At 39.5% G+C, this 25,537-nt stretch overlaps 1 protein-coding gene across 1 annotated transcript; it reads right to left on the bottom strand.

The window, feature by feature from the left end:
* Positions 1-1,021: 1,021 nt before the first annotated feature.
* Positions 1,022-25,459, bottom strand: LOC307018773 (uncharacterized protein). The gene is made up of 52 exons (XM_079649191.1): positions 25,246-25,459; positions 23,181-23,234; positions 22,157-22,246; positions 22,036-22,080; positions 21,801-21,845; positions 21,611-21,673; positions 21,477-21,530; positions 21,316-21,342; positions 18,965-19,033; positions 18,737-18,799; positions 18,612-18,647; positions 18,209-18,250; positions 17,474-17,551; positions 17,283-17,336; positions 17,115-17,180; positions 16,032-16,073; positions 15,885-15,938; positions 15,740-15,790; positions 15,204-15,288; positions 13,784-13,819; positions 13,480-13,656; positions 13,017-13,106; positions 12,716-12,799; positions 12,480-12,547; positions 12,214-12,402; positions 11,878-12,049; positions 11,674-11,763; positions 11,474-11,581; positions 11,046-11,140; positions 10,184-10,334; positions 9,897-10,010; positions 9,447-9,611; positions 9,062-9,148; positions 8,696-8,836; positions 8,377-8,475; positions 8,184-8,282; positions 7,730-7,869; positions 7,469-7,595; positions 7,281-7,361; positions 7,022-7,120; positions 6,767-6,814; positions 6,395-6,577; positions 6,053-6,183; positions 5,790-5,862; positions 5,439-5,513; positions 5,043-5,168; positions 4,554-4,649; positions 4,092-4,301; positions 3,822-3,999; positions 2,566-2,680; positions 2,300-2,472; positions 1,022-2,015 (listed from the first exon to the last, which is right to left on the bottom strand). Exons 1-52 carry the CDS (start codon positions 25,309-25,311, stop codon positions 1,904-1,906), a joined length of 5,016 nt encoding a protein of 1,671 aa, XP_079505317.1. The 5' UTR covers positions 25,312-25,459; the 3' UTR covers positions 1,022-1,903.
* Positions 25,460-25,537: the final 78 nt, after the last annotated feature.

Raw genomic sequence — 25,537 nt, 5'->3', positions numbered from 1 at the left:
TTTTATCTCAATGTAGAATAAAAATTATAATTAGTAATTATGGATTGACATTTGACATGTAACAAACATATTTTAACAAGGGATCCTACATTTCTGTTATATAATGTATAGTATAACATTAAAAAACATTCTGTCTGATTTTAGTAAAAACATGAACAGATGTGTTCTTCTTCATGTAAGGCACATGTTTGGAGGAAACTGAAAGGACATGTCCTTCTCATATAGGAGACAACCTTGAAGCGCATCAACCTTTCAACAAATCACCATTTTAACCCAATTACAGAGGTGTAGAAGCCTGATATAGCTGCCTAAACAATTAGTAAGTGCACGGTTGGGAGCAGAATAATCCTTTTAAGAAGGCTACCGAGAGCACTTTACAGCAGAGTGTTTCTATCCATGCTGACAACTCTCTCCATGTCACAATTATTTCATGTGTGGCTTGTTGTAATATCAGGACTTTTTGTTGTTGTTTTGGAACTTCACTTTTAATGAGTTGAGAAATTGCCCCAAAAATGTCAAAAACGAATGATATAATCAGTGTGATGCTTCAGCACAGGCGTTAAATTCCCAAAAAGGGTTCAGCTCCTCTTCAGTTACTCGTGTTAGCTGCCTCCCTTGCATAAGTGTATGAGGCTGCTTGTTATTTCTGACTCTGAGCAATCGATATGTTGGAAGATCTGCTTGCCAAAAAAGCAACAGTATTTTAAAACCAGTGTTGTTAAAGGGTGTTGTACTTTTTTGCATTTCGTTATATGGAGCGTTTGCAAGTATTGATCCCAGTGACAGATATGGATGAGTGAGATTGAATGACCGTTCCTAAGGGACCTATTGCTCTGCTGATACATTTTAGAGTAAATAGTGCAGAGAAATTAGATGTTTGCTGGCTATTCTGGACAGAAGATTAGCTGCATTATTGCAAACAGCCTGTTTCAAAGTAATGGCTCCATGTGGAATCAACATCCCATTAAAATAATAATTTTTTTGTTTCTTTTGTATTTTTATTTCAATATATTTTCCACTTCAATTAAAAATTTAAAATGCGAAAGATTTAATGTAAAAATAAATAAATCCACAATACACCCTCTTGATACCTTAATGTGCATTTCCCCCCGAAGACACACAGACAGCCTCCTGACAGTTAATTTAAAAGTGGATTGGAGAAAGTTGCAGGCAGTGTGAGTCATACAGTTTAATCTTTTCCATGCACCATTTCCCTTGATAAACAAATCAAAGAAATTATTTTAGAGTGAGGCCACAAAAGACTACGGTAAATATGTGGGTTTGAAAACACAACAACGCAACATTTCCAAAGCGATTTACAACATACTGCCTCTCCAGTATAGGAACATGTGCGTAATCTGTCTGTGACATCATACGTTTTACGTCATTCACTGACATCAGTACGGTATAGACAGGTCAATCATTTCTCAGTCATTCTAGGCTTGTCTAGGACGCAGATGGCAACTATTTATTATGTCACTGACAAGTCAAAACAAGCATTTAAAGTAAAACTGAATATTTCGGTGAGAATAAACACACATAAAAGATGAATTAGTGCGGCTCTGCTACTAGTATTACTAATACATTAACAACAAGTTATAACTTAATCACTGCTATTACAAGCTGCTCTTATGTTTATCAAATGAATAATTATAAACAGGTGGAAAAACACAGTTTCTACAAGGTGTCATAACACACAATAATTCTAATATACACTACTTTTGAGATGATAAAACACTCGTCTTTAAAAATTATTTGAAATTTGCTTAAGGATGGTGTTTAATTCAGAATCATAAACAGAGATGTGTTACTTGAAAGCACCAGTGATACAAACAGATATACAGCCTACAAAGTGTCAAAACTCCAATACTTCAAATGACATTGAAAAGTAAGATAGCAAATGTTAATTGTCCCCACGTTTGTCATCTGTTGGTTGCCATGGTTTCCTACAGACTCGACAACGGCTGATGACACTATGTATAGATGGTCCCTTCACTGTCTGAGGAACAGGTTTACTGTAGGAGAGAGCAAAGCACAAACACATTACAGCTGTATAATGGCTCAATTCAAAGTGGTAATACGGTTCAAACATATCCTTTTTTTGAAGTATGATAAGATTTGGATTCTGAAACAGCATTGTGGTAATCATAGGACACGCAAAACAAACTAAACAATCCTAAATAATTCCTCTACAATTAGCAGCTGTTTATGTACATTTAACACACCCAAACATGTGAGTGATGATTTAAACTGCAGATAAAAAAGGCATCCCCCATGGCATGCGTCCACAAAAGCTTACCTGAACATGCTGTTTGGGTCTATTGAGGCCAGCCAGTAGCTATAGGAGTCAGGGTAGTAGTTACACGTTCCCCTGCCGTGACACTCTATGAAGGGAACTTGGCGGAAACTTTCCAGACACGAGCCAGGAGAAACCAGCGGCTGGGAGGAGCCATCTGCTCCTGCTCCCGTTTGCTAGAAGGGATGAAAGAAATATGAAGAAAAATGTAGTGAAAGAAAACACATGAGAAAATCAAGGGACTAAAAATACTAAATATGGCCTTTTACCATGACGAATGAGTATCCTGTCCATAGTGACTCCCAGTCTCTGGGACATTCAGGTATCAGAATTGTCTGGCTGTGGACGGCTATGACATTGGATGTGCTTTCACACACTGAGCACCTAAAACACACATGCATACACACATTGATATTAAAACAAGTGTTATCAAGTGATTTATAAAAAATGAATATTCCATTTAGCAGAAAATGTACAATATGTTGTATTTGCAATTTTGTAAGACACAGTAATGGAACCATAGACAGGAGGTATTTCTGATCATATTTGGACCCCACATGGATATTATATAAAATGGCTAACAATGCTGCAGCTGGCATTGTTATTATATGTAGATATTATGATCAAGTTTGCATGTGATAGTAATATTGAAGCTAATGCCAATACTTACCATTTGTTTATTTATTTTATTATTTTTGTTCTTTGTGTTGTTTTATTAGTTTATTGTTCTCATTGTTATCTTCTCTTAACCCTTAGATGCATAAGTGGGTCTTTTTGGACCCGGTGAGGTGGTTTTCTTGAAGTATCTTTGTAATTACATTTTTTTATCATTTCATAATCCAGCTATTCCTCAGACAACATGTTTTGGATATTATGCCATTCAAATTTTAAATTGACATTTTAAGAAATTGTAGTTTTTGTATTACTACCCTAAGCTTCCATAAGTGGGTCAAATATGACCCGCATGCATTTTCTATGGAATCCTATGGGAACCTTTGATTCTTATGACCTGTGGCTGTCAGGAATACATTCACTGTACACCACACAGACTACATCACAAGAGACACCTCTCAGGAAGATTATTTTACACAGCAAGATCTGATAGCTCTCAGTATAATAATAATAATAATAATAATAATAATAATAATACATTATATTTGTATAGGGCTTTTCAAGGACTCAAAATCGCTTTACAATATAAGGGAAGGTTAGGGTAGGGGGTATAGGACTATCAAACTTGATCAACTGGCATGGATTGATGGGGGGTGGGCTATGAGTAGACAAGAGGAGTCAAAACGGTTTTTTTCAAAATGTAAATCTTTTTTCTAAAATTATAAATTGTGAAAAGTTCAATATAAAATATTTATAATGTGAACCAAAAAATAATACTAAATATTATAAAAGTGATTTTTCTTAACCAAATTGACAAAAATGGGTCCAGTCACTCGTGCATCTAAGGGTTAATGACGTCTTTGTAAGAGAATAAACAGTATTAGAAGAGTCTGTGAATATGCTCCTGTGCCACCTGCTGATATAGGAGGCCAGTCTATCCCCTGTGATGGAAACCATGTTGGCGGGCAAAGCAGCGTCAGTGGACAGCCAGTAGGAGTAGTCGTTACGAGAAGCATAGCGGCAAGTTGATTCTGTGTCACAGAACAGGAAGGGCATGGTGGAGAAACGAGGTAGACAGCTTCCTGTGGTGCCTGAGAGACGGAGTCAGACAATGACTAACTCAGACACATATTTAATTACTGCTGCAAATGATTTATATTAATAAAGTTCTCCATGCTCTTACCAAGGTCCTGACCATGAGCTCTCTCATTTCCGTTGATGAAGAGGAAAGAGTAACCAGAGTAGATGAAGGTAGTGCCATAAGGGCAGTCCGGGATGCTGGTGTTCTGGCTGTGTTTGGCAATCAGAAAACTGTCAAAATAACTTGGACCCCCTATGCCTGGCAGTCCTTGAGGACCCTTGTTGCCTGGGAAACCAGGTCTGCCTTCTTGACCTGCAGAGAAAAACCCATTATTAATACCAAAAAATAACAACTGTGTTTTTAGCTGACATCAAGCGAGTGGTTTTGTTTGGCTAGAGTGGTGTACTACAATCTGCTTCACTGCTTATTCTCACTGTTGGACAAAACAGTATTTTTTAACATGGAATTCATATTGATCACCATGCAGAGAATGCCTATTTTTAATCATAACATATAATCTGGTGTAAACACACATACACTCCTTTTTAATCCACACACACACACCTGGAAGTCCTGAGCTTCCTCTGTCCCCTTTGTGGCCAGTAAATCCGGGTTGGCCGCCTGGGCTGGGGCCGCGCTGTCCTTTGACGCCCTGCTGACCTGGAACAGAAGGATTAAGAGTCACGTGGGGCACAAAAAAAAAGGGAAAAAAAGAGCTGAATATATAGTTTTAACAAGCAAGAAATAAATATTCTATACATGTGACGTTTGAGTTTCAATCTATTCGTTTTTTTGACACTTTTTCTATAAGATGTTCTAGAAACATAAACCATTCATGACTTTATCAATATACAAGCATACACAAGACAAGAAAATAATATATGTAGCAAATATATAAAACAAAATAAAGCTAGTATTGAACAATGTCTACCTTCATTTAATGCATAGGGAATATCATGGTATTAAACTGGGGGGAAACATGGTGCATTATCCTTGGCAAAGTACCAAATCTTAAAATCAATACACAGAAGCAGCTACGGTTACATTGTGTACCTGGTCGGCCTGTTGGTCCTGAAGGCCCTGTGCTCCCTGGAGATCCTCGATTGCCATGGGGACCAGGTAGGCCAGAAAGTCCTGATTCATACTTCACCCCGACCACTGCAGGTTCACCTTTGTTGCCTGTAGTGACAGAGAACAAGCATTTGGAAAGCTTTTCAAAAAACACATTATACCTGTGGGACATGGCTGACATATTTGCTAGAATTAGTTAAGGGCAGCAGAATGCTAACATTGATGATATTCAAGTGTTAGACTAGTTATCTAAGAAGGCTCACTGGAATATTGAATCTCTGCTGTGAGTCATATCTGTTGTAGAAAAGTCTAGAAGATATTAATAGGGATCAGTATTATTCCTGGTTATTTTTAACAGTAGTCAAACGTTTGCCGTACCAGGTCGTCCAGGAAAGCCTTTCACCCCAGATTGACCAGGAGGGCCTGGGATATATCCAGGGTCTCCCTTTCCACCTGAAACAGAGGTCATAAATAGATTTAATATAATTATCTTGTCATCTTACCCTTTCGTGGAAATTCCGATCTTGGATATCACAGAAAAAAAGTGAAATGAATCCTCATAAATCTTATTTTACTTTTTTCTCTGGACAATTTATATTTCATCCCAGTTGTGGGCACATAAATCAATAGTGGATTATAACTCTTCTATGGAGACAGATATGCTATTGTCTGGCAGAGAATTGAAAGAAAATACAAAATCTCTAGTCTAAAATGGATATGATAGATTACCTGGGTTTCCATAGTTTCCAGGAGGAACAGAATCCCCTCTTGGACCCGGGCCTCCAGGTCTGCCTTTTGGACCCTGAGAAGGAAGATTAAACAATGAAAGGTCAAAGATTCAGCTTCAGTTGTGATGTAACTACCAATAATGCTCATTCAAAAACAAATATGAAGAAAAACAGAACACTGGACATAGCATTTAATTACTTATCTGACAAGCATTTGTTCAGTATTTAGTCTGCAAAGAACACATAGATATACGGCTCACTTACAGTTGGACCGTGAGGGCCTGGATCTCCTCTGGGGCCATTATAGCCCGGGCCTCCTGTAAAACCTGGGTCCCCTCTGTCTCCTTTAAACCCTGGCACTGCTTGACCTGCATCACCAGGTAAGCCACGATAGCCTACATTAACAGGAGGGAGGAGATAGTTATTTTAGTATAACAAAATGCATTTGTTACAACTGAGAACCAGGCAAATAAAATAATTATAAATATTCGTAACACTTTCAAAAGTACTATGTTTGTAAATGTTGCAAAACATAGCAATCAGGATATATCCCACTTTCCCCCAAGGGTATGTGTGACCCTTTAACCTCCAGCTGTGTATCCTCACCTGGGCTACCAGGATTGCCTGGATGGCCACGGTCTCCTTTTGACCCAGAAACACATGCCCCTTCTCTTCCTGTTAATCCTTTCAGGCCAGAGGCTCCAGGTGAACCTCGAAATCCTCTTTCTCCTATTGTTCCAGGACCCCCTGGAAGAGACAAGCCGGGGGGACCAGGGCTCCCGGGGGGACCTACAGTGCAGAAATATAAATGTTTGGCACTCATTTCTCAACAGTGCTAATAATCAAATGTTGAAGACAAAAAAAAGTGTTGCTTTAAAAATAATTTTGTGCTATGCAACATTACAGGTAGATAATAATTCTCATCTGGAGACATCTTAAAGTTTCTTAAAAGAATGATGTAGTTTACCTGAAACTCACCTTGTTGACCTGTGTCACCACGCCTACCAGGTGTCCCTTCTAATATGTCTACAAAGACGAGATGGAAAAACAGGTTAAGTTTGGCCGCAGCGATGGCTTTGAAAGTACTAATAGCTATGAAATAGACACTTTTCCACTGGCCAGGGGTATGGACATAAAGAAAATATAAACTGTAATCCATATAGTTTTGTCATATGCATGATGTGCAGGAGCTCAGAAAGCCCTACATATCTGTATATGGAGAATTCCTCTTACTAGTGTCTCCTTTCTGCCCTGCTGGTCCAGGTATGCCGTCGCGGCCCTGATTGCCTTTAGGACCTAGAGAACCACCGACTCCCGGTGGGCCTGGGTCACCTGAGGAAAACAGATGCGGTCAAACTGCAAAAATAATAGAGATTCAACTTTGTCGCCTTTCAAAAGTGAGTCCCGTAAAGTTTGTTGATAGTCGATTTACTAACATATACCGAAAGTTTTCCTTCATTAGCAAAAATAAGTTGTCGTTAAAGGACATTACCTGCTGGCCCATTGGGTCCTAACCCTCCTTTGTATTGTGGAGGTCCATCTGACCCCTCAGGCCCTTGAAAGCCTGGTGAACCTGGGATAGCAGGGTTTGGGACAAGAGAGAGGTGAGAGGTTAACTTAGTGTGAGCAAAACATACAACAATCATAATCTGCCTTATCTTCGTGAACAGTGGTAGTAACCATTTTGTCCAACAGGCCCTGGGTTTCCTTTGGCTCCACGGTTTCCTGGTAAACCTAAAGGTCCAAAAGAACCAGGTTCTCCTTTCTGACCCTTCATCAGATAAGGGTCAGTTGATCCTGCTTCACCCTGGACAAGATGAACAGAAAACAGAGAGGAATCGTCATTATTGCCTCAAAACTACAAACGTTTTAGTATTTTAGTAGATTGGACCCTGCTCTGCCGCATCAGTTACAAAAAAAGTTTAGATCAGTCATCAGTACCTTTGGTCCTACTGGTCCAGGTAGTCCATATCCATAGTAATTTGGCTCTCCATTAACTCCTTTGTTACCGGGTGAACCTGGTACACCATCTGGACCTGGCCCTGCAGGGATTCCTAGATCTCCTTTGATTCCCTTTGGGCCTGTGAGGGTTAAACCAAACAATTATTTAAGGTAAGGTATATTAAAAGAGACCGTGATATCTACACGTACATCACAATGCAAAGTACACTTGACAGTACAGATTATTTTAATAATAATAACTTGAATTTATATAGCGCCTTTCATAACCTCAAGGTCGCTTTAGGTCTTTATTTTAGAGAATTACTTTATTTCAGAACCCCTTTAATGGTTATTAAAATAAAATGTGATTTTATCCTGAATTTGTAGTTATAGAGCTATTTAGTAGTATTACTGTACTTTAGTGAGGTTATGTATGTGATATGTGATATCTTACCTGGAGGCCCTATGACTCCTGGGTCTCCGGGAGATCCAGAAGGCCCTCGACTACCTACTGAGTGCACGAATCCATCAACACCTGGTTCACCCGGCAGACCTGGACAACGATGGCAGAAATGCAGTTTCAAAAACGGTAGATCTAGGGGCCAAAAACAATGGCTATTGTATTGGTAGAGATGAGAATAACAAACCTTTTTGTCCGTGACGCCCTGGTGCTCCACCGATCCCTCTCTGCCCTTTTGGTCCAATACTTCCAGGATCTCCATGGATACCAGACAGACCGGGGTGACCTGAAAAAGTACAGGTATAGTTACAAATGTACAACCATTACATAGACTTAACTTGCAAAGACTGCATTTACCACTTCACATGCAAGAGTGTCCTTTGATATAAAAACCTAAAGGTTATGGAAAAGAAAGATCCCTCAAAAAATGTCAGTTGTGTTTTGTGAAACACCTGTAAGCATCGTGAAATGACATATTAATGAGAAAGATTGACTGTGAAGCTTACCGTGACTGCCAGGGTCCCCTGGGGGCCCAAAACCTTCCTTTGGTTGTGGTGATGAAGGGCCAGGAAGACCTCCAGGACCTGGGTTTCCGTTAATGCCTGGTGGACCTGGGAGACCTCTTGCCCCATGTCGGCCAGGGGCACCTGTCAATAGAGGCATTGACTCCATCATAATTGTATTCATTATAAAACTACCATTAATCATCAACCATTGTTTAAAAACTGATGCAAGACTTTTTAAATGAATCTTTTTGGAAAACATGTGTAGTGTACAGATTTGCGCGTGTTTGTGTGTGTGTGTGTGTGTGTGTGTGTGTGTGTGTGTGTGTGTGTGTGTGTGTGTGTGTGTGTGTGTGTGTTTGTGTGCACCTATTTGGCCTGGTGGTCCAATAGTTCCAGGGAGCCCCTCTGGTCCATATCTTGGTAACCCGTCTGGTCCAGGGTCTCCTCTTATTCCTAGAGGAGTGGAACTCATGAAAACTCTATGTTCTCAAGTCCTTTACTAGAGTATTATTTTGACATAATAGTACTTTACCTGAGTATTTAGCTTTTATGCTACTCCGTATACATCTAAGAGACATTTTGTGATATAATAACCATAACAAATCCAGCTTCATTTTTTGCATAATAAATACTTTTACTTAAGCAAATTTAGATGTTTTTTAAACGTTTTTAAAGTTGAAATGACCCACTCCCAATCTATCTAGAATAAAACACCTTTAAATATGTGTCTGTCAGACAAACAATGCTGTACCTGGTTGACCGGGGGGGCCATGTTGTCCCTTGATCCCTTTTAGTCCAGGAAGCCCACTTAGACCTAGCACGGTTGGCCCAATTAAACCAGGCTCACCAGGGGCCCCAGCAGGACCAAACCCCGGCACTCCTCGGTTCCCTTTCTCCCCCGGCAGACCATTAGGTCCTGGGAGAGGGGAGACAGAGAGACAGGAGAAAATATAGTTGGGGAGCAGAGGGAAACACTGAATGTGGTTAAGGGAATGGTGAAAACCAAATTAATAAATGTTATTATTGTTATTTCTTACGTTTTAATGTATTCTTAACCCTACAGGAAGAAGCTGTCTACACTTGTTGGACATTGTTGAATTATTTTTCAACCCTCTTTTGGCATTTCGTTGTCGTTCAATTACTGTATTCATCGTCTGGAGTTGACAGTTAAGTACATCACATGACTTCAATAAACACTGACCTGGATTTCCTGGATTACCGCCTCTTCCATGAAGTCCCCTTGGTCCAGGTAAATCACCTTTACATGAACCTTGATAACCAGGAGGTCCTAGGGGCCCGACATTACCTTTACCTCCTGTATGCAACATAGATTAAAGCAGTTTATAGATGAACAAGTGTTTGTATGAATATGTATGCAATGCATGAAAACACATGTCTGTGTGTGTTTGAAACATGCATTATTTTCTTATTATGGATTTCTGTCTGCCTGTGGGATACAGTTTTATAATTGATTTACTGTATGCGTACCTTTTTCTCCTATAAAACCAGGACTGCCATTTGGACCTGGGTTCCCAGGTAAGCCAGGGAACCCAGGATCTCCCACAGGCCCCTGAGCTCCTTCTTCCCCTGGAAGCCCTGGTGGTCCTAGGAGGCCAGTGTGTCCAGGGCCACCATCACCCTGATGATCACAAACATACAGAATATTATTTATTTATACTTACACATTTCAATGTGCTTTCAGCGTGGTATAGTTATTGTGCTCTGAAATGTGTATAACAGCTGTTCCTGCTAGAGAGTCCTTAACAGTCTTCATCCAATTTGATTCCTTTCAAGGGGGTACTTTTATTATATTGCGACAGAAGTTTGGGCAAAAAAAGTCGATCAAAGAAAACAAAATCTATTCAAAAACCCAATAAAACGAGCATTTGAATGTCTTGGAAAAGTATTAACTTGCAACGTAAGCGTTAACTTTACTCTGCACTACTAAAACAAATCCAAACAATATTATGTCTCTTTTCTACTGGTCTACCGAAAGCAAACTGGTTTTCGCATATGTGCTATTGGGTCACATGATGTCAATCTTCTCATCATACTCTCAGCAAAAAGCCTCTTTACCATATGTACATTGATCTCTTGCTGTCTAATCCAAGATCTCAACAGAAATAATATAACATTTAGAAGGTACAACAGCAGGAAAGCTTGGAAAATATTTTTTATTTCCTATTTTTAATCTGCATCTGTAAGTGTAAACCCTTCTGTATTTTAACTGGTGACCTTTAGTTTGACCCTGTAATTTGCTTTATTTAATGACCAATAAAGTACTAATATACTAAATGTAATTGTTAACTATATAATTATATTAATGTCAGATTTAGTCTGTTTCTCTGACCTTCAGTCCTGCATGACCAGGAGGGCCTGGTGAACCTGGCCGACCGAAATCACCAACAGTTGCAACACCAGCGATACCTGGCTGCCCCATGTCACCTGCACAAAAACACACACACACACACACACACACACACACACACACACACACACACACACACACACACACACACACACACACACACACACACACACACACACACACACACACACACACACACACACACACACACACACACACACACACACACACACACACACACACACACACACACACACACACACACACACACACACACACACAGAGACATGATTGCCAAGTTAACTATACTTTTAGCTGCTCCCCATTTGATTAAGAAGGTGTTAACTTCCAGAAATTGATTATGTTATCTATGCAGCTTTTCTGCGTGTGCTCAACAGTACATAGATTACCTTTCTGTCCTTGGATCCCTGGTCTTCCAGGAAACGACACCTCACCGTTTTCTCCTTTCTGTCCTTGAAAACCTGTTAGTCCTGGGCTACCTGGCGCTCCGTGCCTACCTGGATGTTTGTTAGTAAGTATGGAAATGCTTCCATCATCTATTGTGTGGCAATGTAAACACCATATCATTCATCCAATAATAAATACTTACCTAGGATTCCGGGTGAACCAGGCAAACCTTTAAATCCAAGCGGTCCAGGAGGTCCTATGGTGTGGATATGTGTGGATTCGCCTTTCTGGCCTACAAATGAAGAAGTAAGAAAAGAAAGGACACCCAATGGCTTTCAGTCTTTCTGTCTATCTACTTGTGTTCATGTATAAATGTCTGATATATTGTTTATAGGTGTTTCTTTACCTGGAGATCCAGCGTGTCCTGGCAGGCCAGTTACACCAGCATCTCCCGGACCTCCTGGAAGTCCAGGAGGCCCGTATCCCACTGACCCAGCATAGCCAACCGGTCCTGGTATACCTAAAGAACCTGGTGGACCCGGGTAACCACGTTCTCCCACTGCACCATGTAAGGGATACTGGAGAGAAGACGGAGAACTTATTACAACAGTTACTTAAACCATAAATTCTATTGCATGGGCCTTTGCAAATGGCTATGAATTAAGAAGGTTGAAACATTAACATGTGACAAAATGGCAAAACAAATGGCATGTTAAATTGAAACCTGACAAAACCTTCTCACCGAATCCCCTGGGGGACCTTGCTCGCCTTTTCGTCCTGGTTGTCCAGGAAACCCAGGGAGTGCACCTGCACCAGGTCTGCCAGGGTGTCCCAGGTCTCCTTTCTCTCCCTTTATCCCAGGAGTGTTGTAGGAATATGAGTCTCCTTTTAGTCCTTGAGGGCCTGGAAATCCCATTCGACCTATAGGACCCTTCAGAGGAGAATTATTGTTCACAAATGTTGGTAATAAATAAGGATTTGTTTTTTAAGACATGCATTCTTTCTTACTTGTACTCCTAAGCCATCAGGTCCTGGGAAACCTGGATCACCTTTAGCACCTGGTCCTTGGTTATATCCTGAGCCACAGACGTATAAAGAATGTCTATTTCAGTTTCAAACATTCATACTCTGTTCATCTTATCTACACTGTAGTATTTCCAATACTTTTACTAAAAAAAGCACTCCAATGTTGAAGAAGGACAGATTTGGTAGATTCTGCCTTTTCCTGCAGTGAATTTATTTACCAGGGATGCCAGGTAGGCCCCGGGGACCCGGTGGTCCTGGGAAATCTGTTACAAGACAGGCATAACACGGCTCCCCCTTTATTCCTGAACAAAGAAAAAATATTGGAATGTTTTGAGCAGCAATATAATGAGTCCCAATTATGTTATACAATATTATGTTTTCCTTACATTTTCTCTTCTTACTCCCCCCAGTCCATTATGTCATTCAATAACTGCATGCAATAGTTTACCAGTATTAGTGACTTGAAGAGGTGTTAAACCAATTAGGATCATAGTCAATGAAGGACAATTCATTTCCCACCTTTCATTCCATATGTCCCATCATGTCCCATATGTCCAGGTCTACCCATCACCCCTTTCATTCCTGGGGGAGCGTTGGTAATCCTGTTAGCTGCAATCAACACAAGTCCATCAGTCAAGTTATTATGGTAAAAGTGCCACATTTATGTCAAAATGCATTTTTGTTATCATTATATTTTTTATTTGTGTTAGTAATACAGATTATCATCTTGTATGCCTATAGCATAACTGAAGCACTTTGAAATGTAATCATATCTTGAACATTATTTTACCATGTTGTTACTTATAACAGATGGCTCAATTGTTAAACACGCACCTTTCACTCTTTTCCATCACATCAAGTTACAGTCGCATGCATTTATGCAATAGAACTGCGGCCATTTTATCTTTACATCACAGAAAACAGGAGAAAGCAAGTGAGCTTTGAAAATATGTCTTTTTACAAGAAAGGAATTTACACATACTTCTGTCTTCAGGTGGTCCGGGTGGGCCCGGATCCCCAGGAGGCCCCTGATCACCATCATCCCCATCTATACCTGAAAGTTTTGGATACATATTCCCAGGCTCCCCAGGGTCCCCTTTGTGGCCCAGAAAGCCATTAGGACCATGTGGGCCTGGCACAGATATCCCAGATGAATGGCCTGTGTAATGTTCATAGAGAAAACTGTAAGTAATATATTCAGGCACACTTAAAGTAATACATATATGTATTCCCTGATTGGGAGATAGAGAGATACAAAGGATGAGAAAAGCCTCTTCACTACACACCTGGAGGACCATCAGCTCCAGGAAACCCTTCAATACCTGAGAAAAGAAAAGTAAAGTGTTATTCCTCTAGAGCAGGGGTTTTCAAAGTGTGGGTAGATGAGCCTCCCCTCAGAGAACATAGGAACAGTCGCGCCCACCCCTCCCAATTATTATTGCTGTTATTATTATTATTATTATTATTATTATTGTTGTTGTTGCTATAATGCAGGGGGATTCAATTGCATTTCAAAGAGGTCCAGTAAGAGAAAATGTAATTAAATGCTCTGTTTTCGCTGTCTACCTTCCGCCATTTGAAATTACTCCGACTGTTTCTCTCCTCTATTCTCATCTCTGTGTGTGTGTTTGAATCTATCGTGCTGACTGCACCGATTTGATTGGCTGAGTAGCGTCACCTCCTTAAAACATTAAACAATAACTTTTTTAAACCTTTTTATTTTTATGTTTTAAACATATTGTATAAAACTCCCCCACTAATTGGACTATTCCTTGCACCCCTCTAGAATAAGCCCGAATGGTCTCAACCATATTGCATCAGTAACGTGCACTTGTTATTATAACAAGATCGCAAGGACACTGGTAGCGATCGGAAAATTGAGTGTTGTTCAGTTTGTGTGTTGTGGAACATGCGTGTCCGTGCATGAAAATATACCACACACCCAATTACAATTGCATGTTCAATTCACTACCCTGGAAGTTAATACAGTTGTTAAATTTGGAACAGCCTGTGGACAGCCGTTCTTCCTTGCATGTCAGTCACCGACACCTTCTTACAGAGGACAGGCACATCTAGCTGCAGCACGACCCGTATATTTCCGCACGCCGTGTTCTCAATACATTTTTTTTTTTAACATTTTCAACATGGTGGATAAATCCTTATATGCTCCCGGCAACACACTGAACGTTACCCCGTTACACTCACCCCTACTTTAGTGGGAACAATGAGTCTGCGTCTTTGATGCACACAGGAATAAACGCAGATCATCCTCTGGCTGCAGCCTTTACCGGTACTTGCTTTTGATCAAAGTCAATGCGGAAAACCTGCACTCACACAGGTAGGTGGAGGTGAAGGGAATGAGCACTTTTACAGCCTTTTTGGCGAGGTGGGGGAACTCGGTCTCCACAGACAGCCACAAGTGGGCAAGTGTCACTTTACTCGTCTTTTTCTCGTTCTTTTGTGTCTCACGCTGCGCCTCCCCTGAAGCTCTCTGGCGCCCCCCAGGGGAGGCGCGCCTCACACTTTGAAAACCGCTGCTCTAGAGGCATGTCTGCTGAAAGCAAACATTAGTCTATAAAGTCATAACAACCATATCTAAAGAAATATCGTTTGTTAATCAAGGCAGACAATGACTTAGGGCCACCGGATCTATTGGTTGTTCATCTCTTTTTGTTTCTTAGGGTTAGGGTTATTATTTTCGTTTACCTGGACGCCCAGGTGTCCCAGGAGAGCCTTGGAAACCAGGATCTCCGTGGTATCCTTTGAGTGGCTCAGTCACAGGCCCAAATATCTTCAATATAATCATGTAGAGAAATCAAAATGAAACAGCAAGAAAAAGAAGCCCCCCTCAAGGGCGCGCTAAAGATCACAGGTGGTTTGTCTTCTCTGACATATAGTAGGCTCCTTTTTAGACCACACCTCTGCGACCCCCGCCCTCAATCACTTGTCAGCTCTACAGTAGCATGTCATCTGCATTGTTGCTGCAGTCAGAGCTTCAGCAGTTTATACATTAAACAAAATGTGTTACCAACATTAAAAAGTTGATCAGTATCTAAAAAGAAATTCAGGCAATATCTTGAGTTACCTTAACTTTGTTATGTTGAGGTACAACACAGGCTAATCACGGCAACGCATTTATGCAATAATAATTTCGTATAGAATTGAAAATTGCCTTGGAAACTGGATTGAAAAAAACACAAAGTTCAGGAGTACACAGTAGAAAATTAAAAGGATATACTCACATGTACAGGTTGGCCAGGGGGACCCTGGGACCCCCTATCTCCCTTTCCACCCTAAATAGTACAGTCAATCAAAGGATTAAGTACAAAACATACCAAACCCCGCAAAAGTCTTGAGTTATTATTTTGCTTATAAGAAATCACTAACCATCGCTCCTGCTGTCCCTGGATTTCCCAGATCCCCCCTGGGTCCAGGCCTTCCCTAAAGAAAACTATATTGTATCAAAAAGCCACAAACACAAGAAGACACAATACCCCTACATATATCCATAATCTTTGTAAAGTAGAGCGGTACCACATATGTTTGTCCTGGTTCACCGTCCTTCCCTGTCTTTCCCTGTAACGACAACAGAGGAAGACAGTGAGCAATTGGCAGGTGTACTTTCTATAAATTAAATTGTTTATGAAGGACCTCATGCGTTAATGAATTGAATTATTGAAAATGTAATATTTATTGGCACAGTAAGCATTAAAGCAATCAACAGCTAGGATTTAAGGGGAGGCCCCTCTTTCATTACACATGGAGGGTTAAGCGGCTCCCTATAAAAGCAGTGACACCATTCAGATGCATGCGACAAGTAAATGAAACAAAATGAAAACCATGTATAGAGCATTTAACATGGTGTCCACATGACACACACAATTCTAGCTCAGGCTCAGATTTGAAATTCTCAGTCTGGGTGGCTGCATGGAATCCTAAAAAATATCAGGAGCAAGAGGTCTTATTGTTCAGCTAAAGACGTAGATGTTCTACAAAAAAACACAAGGCATAGCAAAGCTCGACCTTCCATGTGAAATCAGACTTGAGGTTTTGTCCCAAAACCTGAAGAGAACCCTTTCCCGTGTTTCAAAGTAGAAAGATGGGCCTTGAGGGAGTCACAGGAGGTAGTACATTAACACTAAACACTATATCTTGGGCTGAAGCAATTTTTTAGGAACTGAATTATGCAACATTTTGTATACACATTGATGATAAGGTCAATCTACTTTATTTGTCTCTTAGTAAGGGAATTGCTGCATGAAAGCAAGAAACAATGACACACATTGAATAGTAGAAATGTGCAGACACTAAGATAAGAAAGAAAATTAGTCACTACAGAGGGACAATCAATAAGGGGCTTTTTGCAGCAATGTGGCAAATCACATTAATTGAAATGCTGCATTACTGCCCTCTGCTGTTCATCCTTATTCTTAAGCTATTCTCAAAGTGTAACTGCTGGCCCATCAATGCAATGTGAAGAGGTGACATCTCTGTTTGCCGGGAAAAAAATATGGTGTAAAACTATATAACAATTTATTTCATATATTATATATGCACAATCCGTAAGGAAGGCTTGGAGGTGAGGATGAGTGGAAGAGGTCGTAGGTAGTATCTTACTTCTGGACCCGGCTGTCCTTGGTCTCCCTTTTCTCCTTTGGTGTTATAACCGTTACTAGGGTCTCCCTGAGAACAGATTGAAATAAAGACATGGATCAGAGAGATAAACAAAAAACACTAACAAGGCAGAACGTTCAGCAATTAGAAATGTGTGAAGAATATACTTACTGGCGCACCATTGCAGCCCTTTTCTCCTACATCTCCCCCGTCTCCTTTCTCACCCTGAATGAGACATAGGTCTCAGGTTATGGTTCTTTAATCGCAATGAAAATGTTTTATCTTTCCAACATGTTCAAATGAAACCATACTCTTTGGAATAAATTATTGCTACAGTGATTTGACTCAGTCTGTTACTGTACCTTCAACACCTGAGTCTCTGTGAGAAAAACCTTGATCCGACCCGGCGGCCCCGGTGGGCCATTTGGTCCTCGTCTCCCCTACATCAAACACATTGAGATTATCTTCACGGTTAAATAAGACAAAATGCAAACTTAATTTTGTATTTGGCTGACGCTTTTTATGCATATACTTCATAGACATGCCAACAGACATTAAAGGTCACCTATTATCGAAAATACACTTTTTCGTGTCTTTTATACAGAGACTCTGAAAGTTTCAGGAACAAATATTTCCCCACTTTTTGTCCTGATCCATTTATATAAAAACCTGTCTGAAAATGAGCTGATAAGATTTTGGCCACTTTTTGATGTCGTAACGATTTTTTGGCTTGTGTAACCATAAGCCAATCACCAACCAAGGTAAAACCCCCCACCTTATCACCTGAATCTCCTCCTAGAGCACCTTTGTGTTATTTTTAACCAAATATCTTGCAGAGGGGCGTGGGAAGGGGCTCCTTATTTTCATCTAAAGTAACAGACACAGAATCAGCACTTTTGAAACAGGGCTGAAACAGAGGGGATTATGGGATGCTACAATGGGTGATCTGTTTGGTATTTGGAGCCAAACACTTCAGAGACATGTTTTGTATATATCTGAGACCTATAATATATTGATGAAAAACAGTATAATAGGGGACCTTTAAGAGAAACTAAAAACATAGCTGTCACCAGAGCAAAGGCATCAAAAAGAATTACCTTTGTTCCTCGAGGTCCTGAACCCCCTATGCCTTCTTGACCCTGTAGGATGGTAAAACCGTCGTAATTTGTTTGTATAAAGAAGTTGTTCTACCAGTATTCTTTCAGAAATATCTTTATTTTGCAATTTTATCCAATTAAGTTGTGGTCAGGTTCTCTCCAGTCATGTTGTGTTCATTGCTGCCAGCTCCTCTAATACACTACATCCTATCATTACTATTTTCACTGTCTGAAAGGAGTTTCACAGGACACTTGAAACAGTTAACTATGATAAGAAGTAGACCAAAACAAAAACCCTGCAGCTGTGGTTTTCCTCTGTGCCAGCTTTACACACAGATAATTCTCACAATCGTTCACACGTACAGACATGTCCAAAGTATTGATCCATGTTTAATAACATTACCTTAGATCCTGGAGCCCCATCACGACCAGGAGTCCCCTGTTCATAAGAGACAGGTATCAAACATCATACAATCATTTTTGTGCTATATTTACTCTCTGCAAGGCAACCCTCAAAACTTTACTCACCACAGAGCCCAAAGGTCCACGGTCCCCTCTTTGTCCATTATCCCCAGGGTATCCTGGACTTCCCTGAAAGTTAAGGGATGTTTCATTTATATTAATAAATAAACACAAGCCAAACAAATCTAATACAGTATTACTATATATTTTTTCATTATAATGACTTTCATGGAAATGGAAAATATCGTACAGACAGAATTATACTATCAATATTAACATAATCCAAATAGATACCGAGTCTCCGTCCCTTCCAGGAGGCCCAGGTGGACCTGGTGTATCGTTCACTGATCCCCAAGATTCACCCTGTAGAATAGAGGAAGTACAATTATGTACCATGAAGTAGTGAAAACTATTGAATTTTGTGTACTAATAATTTCATTCATGTAGCAATTCTACGTGATTGTTATTTGTTATCTGTTCTTCACGTCCAATATACAGTTTACAGAAGAATATAATGTATTCTTTTATGAGTAGAGGGCACTCGATGACAGTTTAAGATGATGTCAGTAATGAATTGTACATTATTGCAACTGGTAATCAATTAATTTTTTAACTATGATGATTTGATATTTGATGATATGGGGGTGGGGTACTTGTATTGATGATATTGCTTAATTGTACCTTAAGTTCCTTAATTAAATGTTTATCACAGTTCTCACAATTGTTATTTGTTGTACCAAATTGTTAAATAAAGTTGTTAAGCAAGGCATTGACTTGAGTGGTATACATGTTGTAATGAGGCCAGTGTCACCACCGTCAGATTAGTGTCACCACCGTCAGTTCCAAAGTCACCACCGTCAGAGGGAGTTTTATTTGTTTTAATGAATATGCTTGTAATCTGTTTCTTCAGTGCTGTTGAGTTATTAAAGTCATAGTCTCTTTTAATACAAAAATGTGTTTTTTAAGTAAAAAAACATTACTTTGTCTGTTTAAGCTAAAAGTAAACGTTGTATGATGTAAGATCTTTTAAAGGAGCATACGTGAAACAGTATAAAAAATGAGCAAAAGTGAATATTCAACATTTTACAGCAGATATGTGTACTTAGAATGCCAGATAATGATTTAAAAGCTCTAAATACATATTAGACTAAATACAAATAAAAAATAAATCACTTTTTATTGTGTCTGACGGTGTTTACAAAAACAAAGTAATGACTGGAAAAACCTATTTTATGAAAAGAAAATACAAAATGAGGAGGTTGCACCGGTACATTGCTGAACAGCCAAGACCTTGGTCTATAATGATATAACTTCAGATGTTGTAATTTAACAAACTTTTTATTTTCAAAATTAAAACCTGTTTTATCCAAATTCCCAAGAATCAGTGGCATGTAACATTATTTCAAAGTTTCATATTTCATCGCAGTTTGGCTCTGCAGGCTACATCACCCATCTGTATGTGTCTGTGCACTTGACATGCATGTATGCACTCTGAATTACAATGAGGGGTTGCCTCTTTAAAACCGTTGCCTCTTTAAAACCGTTGCCTCTTTAAACGCAATTCTCATTTACCAATTCAGCAACTTGTGCTTATAAATTACAGTTACAGGGAGTTACAAATGACAACCATACTTGCGGTTGACACCTAGTTGAAGTAAAAGGGGACAAATGGGTGATATTTTTTTTACCAGCCTTGACATTGATGACATTAAAGTGAAACAACAGCAGTTTGAAATATGTGTCTGCACAGTAAGACAGTGTTGGTATGAGGGAAGAGCAAAATCGTAACCAGCAGTACTAGTATGGTAATCTCAGTCTGGTCAAGTCAAGCCACAAAAAGCAGATTTAAATCAACCTACATTGACCAACATGTTGTACAGACCAGAGCATACCAGAGAATACTTGTGTTCTGCCTCCATGCTGTTGTCTTTTACCCCTTGGATTACAAAAATATCACAGGAAATTACCCTTAGGTGACCCTATGATAAACCAGGGTATTATAGTTTCATTAGTATGCACATATGGAGTGGTTTCTGCACTTGTATCATATGTGTTTTGGTTTGGGAGATGTCTTGTACATTCTTTATTTTTCAAGGATCAGAAGTGATCTAAAGCACATTGTCCTTCTCCCATGTTATATCACAGCAGTGGTAATTCTACTGGAAGAACAGCATCATGGCAAGTTGTCAGCTGCGGATCCATTGCTACCATGTTGTGATACAACTCAGCCCACTTATACTCAAAAGTTACTGGAGTCTACAGATCAACACCTTGGGGCAAAGACTGTGACAGAAAGTGATCAGGATTATAACCACAAGAAAACTTTCTTATGTACCAGGTCCAATATCTATACTCCACTAGCACTCAATTATAGCAATCTTTTGAATACAAACGAGTGTTCAGATCTGAGAACTCATTTTATTTGGCTAAAGGATGGATTTAATAGAAGAAACAAAACTATTGGAAATATTTATTGGTCTCAAATGGACTAGGTACATATGAGCTCGGCAGCTCGAGGAGACAGGATCCTGATAATAAACGTCTTTAAAGGCTGTAAGTGCTGAGCAATTCTGCAGTTTCCCCCTTCCCTAGGATCAAAAGAACTAAACAACTGACCGTGGGTGGTGCAGCATCCATTTTATTACCTTAGGTCCATGCAGACCAGGTGTACCCTGTAAAGTAAAGACAAAGCTGAAACAAACTATAAACAGTAAACACTCCCTGGTGGACAGCACTACAAAATAAAAGACTGAAGTTGATAAGTGTAACAAATTAAAACACTGTATTTGCAACATAACTAACTTACTGGATTTCCATCAAAGCCATTTGCCCCGGGTACACCAGGAAGTCCGTCGTCCCCCTGAAAGTTTGCAATGGGTTCAAAGTAAGACTACTTCAAGTTTGATGCCATGCCACTGTTAATATGCAACATTTTCTTACATCTGTTCCATTGCAGCCTGGAGCCCCTGAGGGGCCAGGAGGCCCTTGTAAACCTGGGATACCCTGTAAAAGAATATCAGCTGAAGTTATTTATCAGTCATTTTTAGACAGGAACATGCACTTGTACACAATACATAAATCAGACGATGAAAAGAGAGACACTGATGTGTAATAGAGTAAAATAACTCACAGGTAAACCATGAGACCCAGCAAATCCTTCTTTTCCTTCAGGTCCCTGTGATGAAGGTAACAAAAACAGAACAAAAGTTTAAAAGACACCAGTGCTACTGAGTTGATACCTGGTTCACCAAAATGGTTGCATTTACACATATGTATACATGTAATTTAAAACTTTTTTTAAAACTAAATATTCACACACTGAGAAACACACAACAAATACCACAAAAAGAACCCAGTTATGTTACCGGATCGCCTTTGGGCCCCACAAGTCCATTGGTCCCATGGTTTCCCTGTCAAAGAAAGCATAATCAATCTCATTGATCTGGTAAAATGCAGTATAAGTACAAAACAAGGTATTGCATCTACCTTTGGGCCTGAAGGCCCAGCATGACCATCTGGTCCTGGATGACCTGCAGACGCCGGAGGACCTGGAAGACCTAGAAAACCTTTGTCTCCCTGTGAGTGTGTGTGTGTGTGTGTGTGTGTGTGTGTGTGTGTGTGTGTGTGTGTGTGTGTGTGTGTGTGTGTTTGTGTGTGTGTGTGTGTGTGTGTGTGTGTGTGTGTGTGTGTGTGTGTGTGAGAGAGAGAGAAGAGAGAGAGAGACAGATAAAAAAGGACAAGAGGGCAGTAAACAAATAATAATAAAACAAACAGTATATACATATTACAAGAGCATGTCAGCAACCAAGGCTCATTCAAAGTGAAAGATTTAACTTAAATTCACACATATATTTTATTAATGCCTATGTTTTCAAATATTACTACTCGTGGTAACAAACCTGTAACAACATCAGGAAAGCTTAATAAAACAGTTGAAATGTTGTCAAGTGTTAGGCACTGTATTAAAGACCTATCAGTAACTTCAGGACTGATGCTTTTGACACTAAGACTAATGATAAGCAAAGTGAAAATGAAAATATTTGACTTCTCCTAAAATTGTTAGTTTTACCGAAACAACTGGAGTAAATATAACACATCATTTTTTCTTTATTCATTTTCTAACCCTATTCCTCTTAAATTTCTCTACCATGAATGTCGACTAAGCAGTCATTACAGTCACATGGTTTGTTGCCGACCGTTGCCTAGACTGAACTGTTTAAGACTGAAAGGGGTGAGTGTGTCCTGCTCTCTTTTCTTGGAGCTCACTGCGAGTGGATTTATAAGGAAACAGCTGGTTGCTCTTGAAAAAGGCCAAAATAACAAAAAAGGATGTTGAGAAACTTAAAAAGAAGATATTTATGCTTTTTCAACAGTGATGTAACAAGGCTCTGCACCTGATATGACTAGTGTAGAACTGGACAACTGCACCTAAAGTGTATTGCTTGTGATTGTAAAGCGTGGTGTGCGAGGATGATGAGTGTTTTGAACAGACAATAAATGATCCACTCACCCTGCTGCCTTTCACCCCTGCACAGTGGCATCTCGATTTTCCATTGCACACACACTAGAAAGAAATTGTAAAATTGTTCGATATATATTTTGCGTACATGGAAAACAATATTTATATAATTGGATTATATTTTGATATAGAAAGAACTTGTTTTCAAATACTTTTGACACACGTATAAAGCAAACCATGCTTCCTCCCACTTAACCAATATCCTTTCCATCGCACACTAACCACATTGCAGAAAGTGGTAACGCAAGTCAAATTGATGATGCACTACAATAATAGTCCTTTCACCTGAGTCTTGACAGCCTCGCTAGCATACAAGTATTGTTGTTTTTTTTATGTTTAATTAGGTATTTTAGCTTTATTTCTTTAACCACGGCCATATTAATGTCACTAGAAGGGTCAATTGCACAGCTTGGAAACCACTGGGCACAGAGGTAGTTGTGGTCTAATGGATAGTGAGGTGGGCTGAAGATTGGAAGGTTGTGAGATCAAATCCCGCCAGGAACACCACCGCTAGTGTGCCCTTGAGTAAGGCACTTAGCCCTTAGTTACTCCAGGGAGAATGTCCCTGTAATTGTAAGTGGCTTTGGATAAAAGCGTCAGCTAAATGTAATGTAATACATACAACCTCTAAAGACTGTGTGCTGCTGATCCATCACTTGCAACTCTTCAATAATTTGTTACATTCAAAATAGTTTATTGCATTTGTGGAGGATGAATTTAAGCTATTCGCTCAAACAAGCTTCATAACTTCCAATTGTTTAGGTCTTACAACAATGTCTTTGTTTCACACAGTGGCCTTTAACTTCAAGGCTGTGATCATTACTGCTCATCAGCATAGAAAAGGGTTCATGGAAGCTAACAGAAAAAGAGGGTGGAGCTACGCTAACAACTGATGAAAGGACTGGGTTGTCTCTGGACTAAATAATAGGGTCAGTTATAGGTCATAAGGTACTGATAGAATGAACTATTATCAGGTGAAGTCATTTCAGATGCAATAAAATAAAATAAATAAATACCAAACTGTCGATGTTCAGACATTAACTACAGTGCACTGCTCCTTGACAAAAACGTGGTGAACATTTCTGTTGTACCACAAAAGTCTCATATTGTTAAAAACTCAATTCCCTTGTGCAAATGTTATTATATTTAAGGATATCAACATTTGAAATTGTTATCTTTTCTTCATACGTTAGGAGATGTGTTTTTCCTAGGCTATAACAGTGGCTGGGCAATAACAGCATAACAAGTCGATTTTCTCATCCTTTGTGATCACAGCAGTAAGAATTCTGAATTGTACTATTCATTTGGTTTTCTATTTAGTAATGTACAAATCTTTTTTTAACAGGAAGAACTATGTTTACTCATTTGTAATGTGTCTTTTCTTTGTAAGCTTTCAGTTTAGTGCTGGAGGTCTGTTTTGCTTATTTTTCCTTCTTCCATATCCTGTCCCCTTTCAGTGACCGTCCATAAAGACGCCCACCAACATAGCCCAGTGAAGAGAATACTGTACACAATGAAGGAAATGTGCAAACAGAACTGCCAAAAAACTTGCATCTCTTCAAGATTCAAGATGTTTAAAGCTGAGCGTAGACACTAAAGTTACAAACAGACAACAACGTTGTATATCAAAGTGAATGACATTCTACACATCAGGAAACAGACAAGGAGCGTTCTGTCACAGAATAATGCAGGTTTCCCATAGACAGTGACTGAGTGTAAAGTTGTGAGGTAAAGCTTAACCAGGAGATACGTTATTTAACTTAAATGTTACAGATGTATTGCCTAAAAACATTGTAACAGCCATGATAAAAGCTATGATACTTTTCACCCATCAACCATTATAGCTCAGCAACTAACACATTCTCTGCAGTATGTTAATTAAGACATAAAAAGCAACAGTATGATCCTGACAGAATTACAAATTAGGATTGTGTCCCACACAAATACAAAAGGATAACTGAAATGCATTTCAATAAAAGTGCAGATAGGAGTCTGTTCTGTTAGATTTATAAAATCAGATCCATGTTATTTCAGTAAGGAAAATAAAACATCTTACATTTTTGGCCCCAGTGTCCATCAGCAACACAGCAAACAGGATCAGAGGAAACAGTGGCCTAGCCATGGCTCTTTTCTTGCCCCAGCAAAAAAAAGTACCGGTACCCACTGACACCTCAGATGTGACGAGTAGTAACTGAGGAAGACGCTCAAAAATACTCCCATCCACTGATATTCTATGGGTGATGTTAGATCATGGCTTCAGTTGTATTAAGGTTCTTCGTCTGGATTAAAGGTACTTGATAGACAGGACAGCCAAGATAAACTGTTTAATTTGATCCTGTAGAGGGAGG

Source organism: Notothenia rossii (assembly GCF_949606895.1).
Source record: "Notothenia rossii genome assembly, chromosome: 9".
Lineage (NCBI taxonomy): Eukaryota > Metazoa > Chordata > Actinopteri > Perciformes > Nototheniidae > Notothenia > Notothenia rossii.
Note: the sequence above shows the minus strand (reverse complement) of the source record. Positions and strands in the feature narration are given on the sequence as shown.

Bases quoted from the DNA above. Each gene is read 5' to 3' on its own strand.
- LOC307018773 (XM_079649191.1), bottom strand. From the start codon at position 25,311: ATGGCTAGGCCACTGTTTCCTCTGATCCTGTTTGCTGTGTTGCTGATG. The intron at 18,251-18,611 runs GTAATGTTATTA...ACCATCCTACAG, and splicing joins ATGGGGCTCCAGGATCTAAG to GGTCAAGAAGGCATAGGGGG. The intron at 15,289-15,739 runs GTGAGTATATCC...ATTATATTGAAG, and splicing joins CCCCTGGCCAACCTGTACAT to ATATTTGGGCCTGTGACTGA.